The 13,016-nt window shown below is 35.9% G+C and overlaps 1 protein-coding gene and 1 pseudogene across 1 annotated transcript; one reads left to right on the forward strand and one right to left on the reverse strand.

Moving 5' to 3' along the window:
- Positions 1–1,615: 1,615 nt before the first annotated feature.
- Positions 1,616–4,218, forward strand: LOC120139426 (annotated as a pseudogene).
- Positions 4,219–4,917: 699 nt separating this feature from the next.
- Positions 4,918–5,551, reverse strand: LOC120139427 (probable protein phosphatase 2C 38). Its single transcript, XM_039154645.1, has 2 exons — positions 5,270–5,551; positions 4,918–5,190 (listed from the first exon to the last, which is right to left on the reverse strand). Exons 1-2 carry the CDS (start codon positions 5,549–5,551, stop codon positions 4,918–4,920), a joined length of 555 nt encoding a protein of 184 aa, XP_039010576.1.
- Positions 5,552–13,016: the final 7,465 nt, after the last annotated feature.

The following is a 13,016-nucleotide window of genomic DNA, read 5'->3' on the forward strand; positions in this document are numbered from 1 at the left end:
CCCGATGGGGACCATATATCCTTGTTTTTCTATATAATTAAAGGGTGCATTAAAACATTGATGGGGAAGTTAGTAACACTGTATTTCTATTGTGAAACGATTAGTTTAGGAATCACACAATTTGATGATATATTTCTGCAGGAAAGAGGAAATGTCCGATGGTTTAAGAATTTTTAGTGGTTATCTGTTGGATCCATTTGATCAAAAAGTTCGTCAGTGAGTAGTCTACACAAAAATTTCAGAATGATAACCCAACCCAAAGCAAATCACAAGCTAAATTATTAAAATAAGACCCTTCTATCTTTGTTTATTAAAATGATACCCAAAAAAATTACTTTTCAAAATAACGCCCATTTCAATCACATAGGATGAAGGTACTATCACATAACACTTTTAATTTACGTGGCCGAATTGAAGGGACGCATTTCTGCATCACGAGACAAACGAGAATTAAAAGAAGTTTTCTATTGTTTGTATATTGTGAGCTTATAGAAGACATCGTCTCTACACCTGCCACTATTCCCCTGTTCTTCCATGATTGCTTTATAAAAGTAATGCTAATTGCATTCAGTTATTGACTTGTTCTTACACATGCAAGTAAATATTAGCATTAACGCTACAATGCTCCATGTATTTTCAATCAGATAAGAGTTAACATTTTATAACGGGTGAAAATAGACTTTTAATACAGAATATATAGAAAAAAAATCTATGATATTTTAAATGTTCAGGAGGTAATTATCCGCATCTATCCCTCGGTCCATCCATTATGTTTGCCAAAAAAGATGAGAGAAAACTTTGAAAAAAATAGCTGATATGAGAAAGTGCAAAAATTAAATTTTTTTTAACTAGGTTAAAATGAATAATGAAGAGAGAAAATTAATCGGAACATTTGACATCTTCATGCTCTTCATCTTTCGACAAGTAATGTTTTGACCATGTATGATAATAACTTTTATGGCAAGTAGGGAGACCAATACTACCATAGTATTATGGACGAGTATAACTGCAACAGAGAAGAAGGTCAATTATGATATTCTGACAGACGACATAAGACGTTGTGTCGTTGTCCTATCTTTAAGAAAAATGACTACTACTTCAAATATCTTTCCAATAATAATGTAGAATACTTTATTTTTAAAAATTAATGTAGAGGTGCATTAACCGGAAAAAACATTCCTCCAATGTATTATCTGGCTAAAATTGTCACACCGTTTACAATAAGAAAATAAACAAATGAACAAATTTGATATATCTGTTTGCATGTTTTCTAATTTGGTTGATGCAGTGATGCTTCAGACTACAGAGTCCAAGGATTAGAATATTCCTCAACGTTGGTGACTAATCACGTAATTTACCATAAAAAAAACTTTAGCGAGTGATATTCACGGTTAGAGGCGCGGGTTATTGAAATCCTACAAGCCCCAAATTATTGCCACTTTCATCTGACATCTCCATCTTGGTCTTCATCATCTTCCTTGTTCATTAGTTCAAAGTTCTGCATTACTTTCAATTGCTTTTGGCGTCCCCCAGTATTCTTCTTAAAATGTAATCTCCATTCTTTTGCTGCCACTTTCCAAGTCCTGCTAAGAAATAGTATAAAGATGATATCTAATCATCCCAGAAGAAAAACCTTCAATCCCTTTTAGCCACAAACCTCAAGAAACTCACCATCACTCCCCCTTCTTCCAATCACGAGTTCGATTTCGGTGATGTTTTTGGCCTCTAACTCCTCACCCTCCATCCTCCATCACCCAATCACCATCCTCCACGTCTCCCCCTCCTGCTTTCCTCGGCGATCCTCAAGTTATCCACACCCAAACCCACTCCTATGTGGGCCCTTCCTCTCGTTACACCCTCTCTTCTTCCCTTCCCCTCGTTACACCCTCTCTTCTTCCCTTCCCCTCGAAATCGATGAGGCTGAAACCGAGAATGAAGATGAAGAACAACTCGAGGCCAAGATTGGGCCTGAGGATTTTGAGATTTTGAGACTTGTTAGACAGGGAGCTTTTGGGAAAGTTTTTCAGGTGAAGAAAAAAGGAAGGGATGTTGATGATGTTGAAGGTGATGGGATTTTTGCTATGAAAGTGATGAAGAAACAAACTATAATTAAAAAGAATCATGTTGAGTACATGAGAGCTGAGAGAGATATCCTCACTAAAGTTGTTCATCCATTTATTGCTCTTTTCAGGTTCCTTATTCGATTCTTTAGAATTTTCACTTTTTTTCTTTGCATCTTTCATGAACTTTAGCCCTTCTACTAGTATTTTCGATTATCTTCATGCTACCCTTTTTCTGAAAGTATTTTATGATGTGATTCTGGTCGGCTGATATGAGAACTGATGATGTTTCTTGCCCTTTATGTTTAGCTGTAATCGAATGGTTTGGATTTGAAGTGTTTGGTCTTTAGGATTCAGCTTGATATCTAATTCATGATCTGATTTTTCATGAACTGGACTCTTCCTGCTATCGAAACGATCAAAAATATTAGAGGGTTTCCTTTTTTGTCTTTGAGAAATTCAAGGCCTTTTATGGTTCAGCAATTTTTCTTGTTTGAACTTATTTATAATAGGGCTCAGGATGTTTCAGTTTATCTTACTAGTCGCTTCCAATCCATGATTTGAATGGGATTTAAATTGCGTTTTCGGTTGTGCTGTGTTTATCTTGATTACTGCAATAGCGGCTGTTATTATGGTCATGGCGGGTATGTTGGTTGTGAAATAGCGGTTTCGAACGGTACTTTTACCACTACGTAACAGCCGCTATTCTAATAGCGGACTGTTATTTAAATCCCTGATTTGAATCTCTTTGGGAGGATTAACTATGAGCTTTACCAGTGGATCATACAAACTTGGGTCTAAGCATAAGGTAGACTCACGCAAATATGGTTTTTCCATATATTTAGTATCTTTTAAGGTAATATTCACATGCGTACTTGTTAGACACGAGTATTTCAAGAAAAATGAAGTCAAATATTAGGATTATACTGCTGAGATTGTATCTGCTGTTTCGCATCTTCACAACTGTGGTTTCGTGCATCGAGATCTTAAACCCGAAAACATTCTTGTGGATGCTGATGGACATGTAATGGCCATGCTCATACTCTTCAGTTTCTGTTGCAGGAACATACTTGACTGTCAAGTATACATACCTTGTTATCATGTTGCCCGAGTATTCCCATTTCTTGAATCTGTATGTTGTCTCAGGTTTTGCTTATGGATTTCGGGCTGGCCAAGGAAATCGATGAATCGAGCAGATCGAATTCAATGTGTGGAACAACGAGTACATGGCTCCAGAAATTTTACAGTCCAAAGGCCACTATAAAGATGCAGATTGGTGGAGTATTGGGATACTGTTATATGAAATGCTAACCTGTCGGGTAATATACAGAGATTTTCAGCATTAAAACCTTCTCAAAATTTCCGAGGTTTAAGCTCCAACTTTGTGCAACATAAACATTGTTAGACTTTTGATTTTCTGCTCGGGTTTGATTCAAGTTTATATAATACTTTCGATAACTATATCATTGAACCCCTTGACATTGCATCCTCCTTTTACACATGCAAATAGGCAGAAGCTTCAGCAAAGAATCATCCAAGAGAAAGTCAAACTTCCACCATTCCTTACCACTGAAGCTCACTCTTTACTCAAAAGGGTACATACATGTTTCAATATGGTTCCTTTCCCTCGTTTTATCCGAGCTACAATATCGAAAATGATTTAGGAATCTTGTTCAAATCTTGCAGATGTTTCAGAAGGAACCGTCGAGAAGGTTAGGCAGTGGTCCCGGAGGAGGGGATGAGATAAAGAAACATAAATGTTTTCGGTCGATCAACTGGAAGAAGTTAGAGGCGAGAGAAATTTAGCTGATGTTTAAACCAGTTGTGAGCGGAAAGGATTGTACTGCCAACTTCGACAAATGCAGGACGACGATGCTGGCAGATGACTCGCCAGCCTCCACTCCAGCAGCAGGTGAACACTTTAAGGGGTATACTTATGTAGCACCTAACCCTTAGCTTTCTTCAAAGGAAGATTAGAGTGCTTAGTGGTCAATAATAGCCCATGTAAATCTATTGTTTACGGTGAGAGAACTAAGAAATAAAATTTGCTTATTTGCTCTCTGTTCTCTGCTATAAACACATCTACTTCTGTGTTTATAGATTTTTTATTTTCTTGCTTATAAAATTATGTTTAGAAGTTTATAAATTCAAGATGCTTTCATTTTCCATGTGGAATATAATTTATCACAATCATTTATATTGCTTCGACTCTTCATTTTTCTTCAAGTGTGTTATTAAATGTATACCCTGACATGAATAAATAGATATAATCCTCTAAGGACCCTCTAAATACATCAAGATTTTTTTTTTTTGGGGGGGGGGGGGGACTGAACATGTACTCGTCTGACTCATTCATGAGATTGAGTTAAAGCTTTACAATAATACCCAAGTCTAAAGCACACATACAATGAGAGATTCATACCTTCTTTGTAGAACCATGAATATATAGATATAACTCACTCAAGTCTGTCCTAATTGAACTTTATTAAAAAAAAGGGTAAAGAGTATAAACAGTCCCCAAGCTTTTAGGGAGCTTGCATTTTGGTCACCTAACTTTTGAAACTTGTAATACACTCATTGAACTTTTAGTTCATTTTTAGAAAGGTCCCTGACGTCGTCTTCTTCTTCTTCTTCTTCTCCCGACTCAAACCAAGCAAAACCCAGAAATGCAAAACTCAGAAAGGAACTTCTTCTTCTTCTTCCAACTCAAACCAAACAAAATCCATAAATGAGAACAGCCGGGGGAAAAAAATCTCAAAACAAATTCAATTGAGTTTTGTGACTTGGGCATAAAATGAGATTCAAATATGAATCCACACCGAAGTAACTTCACTAAAAAAAAAACTTCAAAACGTGCTCAACCGATTTTTGCATTTGCTATCTGGAAACTTACATATCGTGGGCTATTCTGGACAAGTTCAACAGCCTCCTGGCTGCTAAGGTGCTCCCACAGACCATCAGAAGCAAATATGAGAAATTGATCAACAGGGTGCAGTTTGTGTACTAACAGCGATGGCTCGACACTAAGGATCGACTTTTGCAATGGTTCAGACAATCTGAACTTAGGCAGGAGAGGCTCTTTGTTGAACTCTTTCTTCTTTAAATATGCATCATCGAAGGATCTAGAGATCTACAAAAGAACCCACAACTTAAATTCACTTCCAGTTTTCTTAAACCTTTTATGAAAAAAATAAGAACATGATATAAACCTGTATCAAGCCCTTGCCACGCCAAACTTTGTGTTTCATCACAATAATTTTTGGATCATTGGGATGGAATGTGCGATGCTCTTCTCTTACATTATCTACGCTAGCATTAAGTACCATGGATAACTGCAGGGCTTTAACACCCTTTGTTCCTCTTCCAGATCTGCCTAAAACTACTCTTGAATCACTGACATTAGCGATATATAGCGGTCCATTGTAGATCACTCCGGTCAAACAGCAAGACCCCACCGACGCAATATGCGGCTTAGCGTGCCATTGTTTCATCACAAGGAATTGAAAAATTCTTTTCTATTGCCAAAAAAGTTTTTTCTAAGAACTCACAAAAAAGTTACTTCGGTGTAGATTCATATGGGTTTTGCTTGGTTTGAGTTGGAAGGAGGAGGAGGAGGAGGCGGCGGTTAACAGGAGTTAAGTGCTATGTCAGCAAAACCTAATGGGAGTTAACGGTATGGACTTTATTGAAAATGAACTAAGTCGATGACTGTATTATAATTTTCAAAAGTTTGGTGACTAAAATGTAAGCATTTTAAAAGTTTGGGGACTATTTATATATTTACCCTAAAAAAACCAAGGGTAAGCTGCATAGCAAAGCGGGGTTTGCCCTTCATTAGTTAAAGTTGTCTCTCGTAGTTTTACAAAGTTGTGAATCTCATTGGATGTGTGCTTTGGCAACTTATTACTCGGATTAGTGATGGGTCAGGTCCGACTTTTGACTCATCTTAATCTGATCTAAAAATTGAAGTCCTCCATTTATAATTGACCAACTCAAGTTTAGGAGGGCCTTCACCTGACTTGAAATCTAACCCAATATTTAAGGTTAACATTCGAACCCGACCGATCCGACTCGAATCATAAATATAATTACTTTTATCAAATAAAAAATACTTAATTGAAAAAAAAATAAAGGCTTAAAGGTCACCTTTGTCACCGTAGTAATCTCAATTTATCATTTTCGCCCCTATTGTATTTTTGCATCAGTTTAGCCCTCAAAGTTGTTCAATTATGTCATTCTATATCATTCCCCTAACTTAAAACCTTAAATTATAAATCATAAGTTAGTGTTTAGATATTGGGTTATGGTTTAGGTTTATAATTTAGGGTTTTAAGTTAGGGGTATGATATAGAATGATGCAATTAAACAACTTCAAGGGTTAAATTGATACGAAAATACAATAAGGACGAAAGTGATAAATTAAATCTACTATAATAACAAAAATTACTCTTTTTTCCAAAAATAAAATTAAAAGGGGCCTCGATACCAGCAAGTTTCTTTTGATAACATTGGTCATTGATTGACACTGATGTGATACAACTATGTCTAGACCTTCTAAATGGATGTCAGGATATGGCTACAGTTAACAAGACTATTCTAGTTCTTATTCTTAAGGTGGAGGATGTCACACATATGAAGCAAATGCTACCTATTAGCTTATGTACTGTTATATATAAAATTGTATCCAAAGTGATTGTTAATAGATTCAAACCTGCCATGGGATCTTACATAAGCGATAATCAAGCGGCATTTCTACCTGGACGTCAAATCTCGGATAATATAATAGTAGCACATGAACTGGTCCTTTATCTGAATTTTAAAGAATGGTATTAACAAGGAGTCGCGCTGAAATTAGATATAGAGAAGGCATATGATAGAGTGGAATAGACCTTTTTACAGAGTGTTATGATAAAATTAAATTTCTATCAGAAGTTCGTGAATCTAATAATAGTATGTGTCACCACTGTATCATTTGTAGTATGGGTAAATGGTTCCTTAATTAGAGAGCATTTCATAATTTAGAGTCTCCTGCGAAAGCTGCTCTCAACCTAGTGTTGAGGGCACCTACTATTTTACCTGGGAACAAGGGACAACCATTTACACCGAGTAGAGGACTTAGGCAAGGGAACCACTATCCCCTTTTTTATTCCTCTTTGTGACACAAGCATTATCAGAATTATTTCATAGAGCTTAGAGTACTGGCCACATAAAAGGTATAAGAGCATCTTAAAATGGACCTCAAGTATCTCATTTGTTGTTTGCCGACGATAGTCTTGTTTTTCTAAAATTTCGAATTCGGAAGCAAACATATCAAAGATATTTTGAATGTATATGCTATGTGGTCAGGTCAATGAATAAAACTTTCGAAATCTATCATTTATTTCAACCCGCAAACTTTAGTGGAGCATCGTGTGTTAATTAGGAACATCCTCAAGATTCAGGAGGTAGATACCCTGGACATTATTTAGGACTGTCGTTGTACATCGAAAAGAATAAAACATGTATGTTTGGAAATCTAAGCGACAAAGTACTGACTATAGTAACGGGATGGACACAGAAGCTCCTGTCATATGGAGGTCATGAGGTTTTTCTTAAAGCTGTAGCCCAAGTCTTGCCGTAGTATGCTATGTCCTGTTATTTACTTCCAGAAAATTTGTTAAAAGAAATTACTGAGATTATGCGTCGTTACTAGTGGAATGGAACACCGGATAAAAGAGGATGGATCCTTATGTCTTGGACCAATATTCGTAAACCAAAGAGAGTAGGTGGTTTAAGTTTCAGAGACCTCAAGTCTTTCAATCTAGCAATGTTAGGTAAACAATTGTGGCGGCTAATTAAAGACTCAACTTCGTTATTTGCTAGGTTGTCTAGGGCTAAATACTATCCAGACGGTGATTTTCTACATGCTAAACTGAAAGACAAAAGCTCCTATACATGGAAAGGGCTCCATAAGACTTTACAGGAATTATCACCAACGTTGTTTTGGAGAGTGGGCTGTAATAGCAACGCTAAATTATTCTCGGATTCGTGGGAAGGTACGAAATGGGTGAACCTTATAGGTACCTACAACGTTCCATAGTAGGAATAGGCGCTGCGAAGATCTATTGCATCGGGACCAGCCGTGGTGGGACCAATCCAAGGTACGCGATATCTTGTCAGGATCAGATGTGGATACAATGCTGCAAACTCCGATAGCGCCATGTGTAAATGATAGAATTATCTGGGGAATCATCAGTCGGGTGTTTATTCGGTTCGATCTGCATGTTGGTGGCTCCAGAAACCATATCACAATACAGGTGCACCATCCTCCTTCTAGAAGACTATTGCGAAGCTACATGTCCTTCCTAAGATACTTATTTCTGTGTGGAGACTAGCAAACGAAGCCTTACCTATTGGTAGCAGAATGCTGTCAATGGGGTTAGGTGATGGTATTTGTCTGTTATGCAAGGTTGAGGTTGAGACAACGATGCATGCATTTCAGGATTGTCCCTATGTGAGGGACGTTATCCGAGTGGCAGGTACATCAGGTGTGTTCCTTAATTCAATTTATACATTTACACTATTATGGCTAGAATCCGTATGTGCTACGCTTGAGGTTGATTCTTTTTCAGGTTTTATGGTGCTCCTTTGGAATGTCTGGAATGGTCGAAATTCACTAGTCCATGATGGAAAGCTGCAGCCAGCTTGGGTGATTATGGTCAATGCCAAAGTTTTGCATCATGACTTCCTTAGTGCCCAACGACAGCAACTCCCTACAAGGGATAGTGTTCACGAGACCAAGCGATGGAGGCCGCCAGCTAGACAGGTTGTTAAATTAAATGTCTATGGTTCTTACAACCCAACGATTAAATTGGCAGCGGTTGGTGTTATTGCTCACGATACAGGTGGTTCGGTCCTAGGCTGATTGGCTACTACTTTCGGAGGTATCTATGAATCGGTTTTGGCCGAGTTGTATAGTCTAGTTGCGGGTATTAATCTTGCAATTGAGGAGGAATGGCGAGACAATCTTATTGAGTTAGATTCCACTACAATTGTTAATCTTTACAATGATACTTCTGGTGATGAATCTATTGTTGGTGTTACATGGCAGCTATTCGAGAGAAATGTATTCTGTATGATAGTTGTATTGTGTCATACATGTCAGTCGAGGAGCAAATAAGGTTACTCATAAGTTAGCTAAAAGATCCCTTGATTGTAATGTGTCCTATATTTTTGAGTTTGATATGCCGACATTCATTGCGATTGATGTAAGACATGATTGTTTGATGGTTGATTAATGGATTTTGGGTACTCTTTTACCCTTATAGGAACCCAACCTTTGGGTTGGTAGAAGAGATTTTTAATGAGGTTCGTCTTTCTTTCAAAAAAAAAAATAGAAAGGAGTATTATCGTAATTATCCTTAAATATATAAAGGATAATTATAATATTATATCGGGTTGAGTCAATTTTTCTCACTTTAAACCCAAACTTGAACTTACCCGGCCACACTCTAAGAAAGTATGACCAAATTCGATTTGAATTTAAATTTTCAAAATAAAAAAATCAACTCAAATGATCATGTCAAATCGAAATTCGTTAATTATGGATAAGACGACCATCCCTGGTCGGATATGAGTGTTGACACTCACTTCAACCTGAAAAGTAACTTTTTAATGGCCAAAATCATGAAGTCCAATGAGTCAAAATAGACTGGTGTGGAGGACTATGAACCATGTGCAGATCTTGTATTTCAGTATTTGTTGGCCAAAGCATTCCATGGCAGAGTGCATGTTGCAGTCTTTCAGCTCCTCTGCAAGCGATAGCTGAATTCTTATTTATTTCTTGCTAATTTTTTGTCCAAATAAAAGCTAGGATTGAATTATAGATATCAAAATACGTTAAATCTATTTTACTTATGCAGTCATTATCGGATATCCTAATTTGATATCTGATTACATATTCGTAAAATTACAGTTAGATGATAACAGTAAAATAAATGATGCAACCAGAAATTTAAATAGCAGTATGATATATAATAGTTTTGGTGTCATTTAAAAACATTATTGTAGAACCATGGTATTGGCAATGAGTGCAATAGCATTCTTTATGTCCGTAATCACAAAAATTGTAATGCAACCAAAAACACGATCCTAACTGCAATTTAAAAAAAATCGTGGATGCAACATAAAGCACTGAAGTACCATGCCGTCGGCACGGGAGCAATCAGATTCAGCCTTCAAAATCCTTATAGATTTGAGGAAGATGACTCCAAAAAAGATTAAAAAAGAAGGAATAGTACAACTTCTAAAGCAGCCTTGGAGAGGAATCTTCTTCTATCCCACTTTATTTCTTTACCTAAAACAAGCAAGATACTTAACTCTATCCAGAAAGCTTGATTGTGTAAAGGATTCGTGCAAGTCGTAAAAATAGTGGATTTAATTAATAGATTTAATATTTATATTAAATTCATATTTTTTTATATTATAAATTAAATATAATATTTAATTTAAATATTAATAGAATAATTACTCTTTGAATATGTCAATTTAAAAAGGTACTTGTTATCTTTTTAACTTAGAATATTAAAAGTATATTTTAAATTAAAATAATATTTATTTAATTTTGAATGACAAAATGAGTTTTATCTTTTGAATATTTTAAATTAATGGATATTATTATCTGTTTAAAGTTGAATATTAAAAGATATTTGGTTAGATTAAATCTCTTCTGAAAATCCCTATAAATAGTGAGTAAACTTGTTAGGTTTTTCACAACTCAAATTTCAAGAACTTTTCTACTCTTGAAAAATATTTTATCTACTCAGAAAATATTCTTTTTCTCCTTAGTTTTCCAATGATAGTCGAAGTCAAGGATTGTTCGTGATCTCTGCAGATGTGTTATTGTAGCTAATCATCAAGTTGATGTATCTTGTGAGACAGATGACCAATGAACTCAAGCACCAAACGAGTGACCAAAAATTTGTCTTAAGTAAACTGTGTAGATACAGGTCTCAACTGATTCTGATCGGTAGATAAAAAATAAAAGGAGTATTTTATTTCCATTTATTTTTTATCTTATCTTCTAAGAAGTTTAACATTTTTGGTTTATTTTCTCAAAATTGATTTTGTCTTAGATTGTTACTCCGGTCAACAATCTTAAGACAGTAAACTCGCTTATTCTTTTTAATTTTATAATGATATTTATTTATTATTATTTTTCTATATCGTTCTCATATTAACGCGTAATTTTTCTAACAATCTTAAGACGGATTTGGTTTTCTATTTTGTTACGAGATGATATAGAATTCGTAAGTTTAATCCTTGTTGTATAGAAAGTAAGTGCTAAAAAAATCGACAAAACAAATATTGGGCAAAAATCAAGAGTAATTTACGCGAAAGATAAGTTTCTTTCAATTTTTGAATTTATGAATTTCAATTTTTTTGAGGAATATTATTGAATTTAATTTTAATGTGATATATGACTCCATTAAATTCTGTGTAAGGATTCAAAGAATTAAATTCCAAAATCTTTACAAGATCTTAGTGTTTGTGAACTATGTGGGGCACACTTTGAATCTTGATGGTTTGTGTAGACAGCCATTTTTGTCCATGTTTTAATTATTATTATTATTATTATTAATTACATTTTGTAGGCCTGATTACAAATCAAATCTGGACCTAAATAAAATAGGTCCAAATTACAATTGGTTCAAGACCCAAGCAGAAGTCCCAACCCCAATTCCAGATTACAATAGACCCAGTCCCGGTCCAAAACCAGCACGCCCAACTCAGCTAGGGTTTTGTGTTTTTCCATCTAGCTGCGAGATGATCACAACTGTTGGAGCTGTCCTTGATCTAACGGTCTGGATGAGAAGATAGAAGTTAGGGTTTCTGGAACCCTAGGCAAGTTGCACAGCCACTGCCGCCTAGGATGTCAAATCCACTGTCATCGTTGAGCCTTCCCCATCACTCTAACGTTGTCGTTTCAGTTGATTGTCATATATCAGTCAAAAAAGGGGCGAAGTCAGACAAAAAAATAAAAAAATAATAAAGAATGAATCCACTTGCAAAAATGAAATCCCGAGGAAAATCGAGGCCCTGTGATAAGCATAGATAGGGCACTCATGCCCTATGATTTGTAGCTACATAAGTCATCATCAAATTCGTCAACATGCAAGCATATTAAAAGAGGGAGGCACACACAGCAACCACGGAGGAGAAGAGAGAAGAAAACAAACAAAGAAAAAAAGAAAGGAGATCGAAAGAAAAATCAGAGAGAAGAGAGGGAGAGAAACCATTAAAAAAAGGAAAAAAATGAAAGAAAAAGATAAAAAGTGAAACATAGAGAAAAGACCGAGAGAGAAGAAAGGAGAAAACCAAAAGGGTAATAAAAAAGGGAAGAAAATCGATTCAAAAAAATACACAGCCAAAGAAAAGAAATAAATGAAAGAAGCCTTTTCTGCTTTGATACTCGCCAGAAGCTCAGGGGGTCACCGGAGCCGAAGAAACCAAGGCGTTTCTTTATAGATCTATTTCACTAGATGCATTTTCAAACCAAACGAAGCCCATATCCTTTCTTAGGGAGTGAAGAGCTTTCGAACGAGGATATTATCTCCTTTCTCCGGTGTAGGCTAGCGTTGGTTATCATCGGTCAACGATGGTCTTCACGGCCGGAGAAGTCACTGGTTCTCCAAGTAGAAAGAAAAGAGATAAATGTTTGTTTCTAAAAAAGGGAATGAAAAAAATGAAGAAGTGAGGGTTTCATAACCCATAAAAGAAGAATGTATAACACTCTTAAAACTACGCCGTTTTGAAGGGTAGTGTTTCTAAACACTTGCGCATGGGTTAATAACCACCGTGGTCATCCAAGTTTTGTAAGCTTTCATTTTAGTTATTGCGCTAATATTTCTTGTAGTGCTTCTATGTTTTAATGATAGCAATTTAGTCTCTTTGGAAACGTTGATGTCTTTTATTTTT

This window comes from Hibiscus syriacus, unplaced genomic scaffold (genome assembly GCF_006381635.1).
Source record: "Hibiscus syriacus cultivar Baekdansim isolate YM2019G1 unplaced genomic scaffold, ASM638163v2 tig00110745_pilon, whole genome shotgun sequence".
Taxonomy (NCBI): domain Eukaryota; kingdom Viridiplantae; phylum Streptophyta; class Magnoliopsida; order Malvales; family Malvaceae; genus Hibiscus; species Hibiscus syriacus.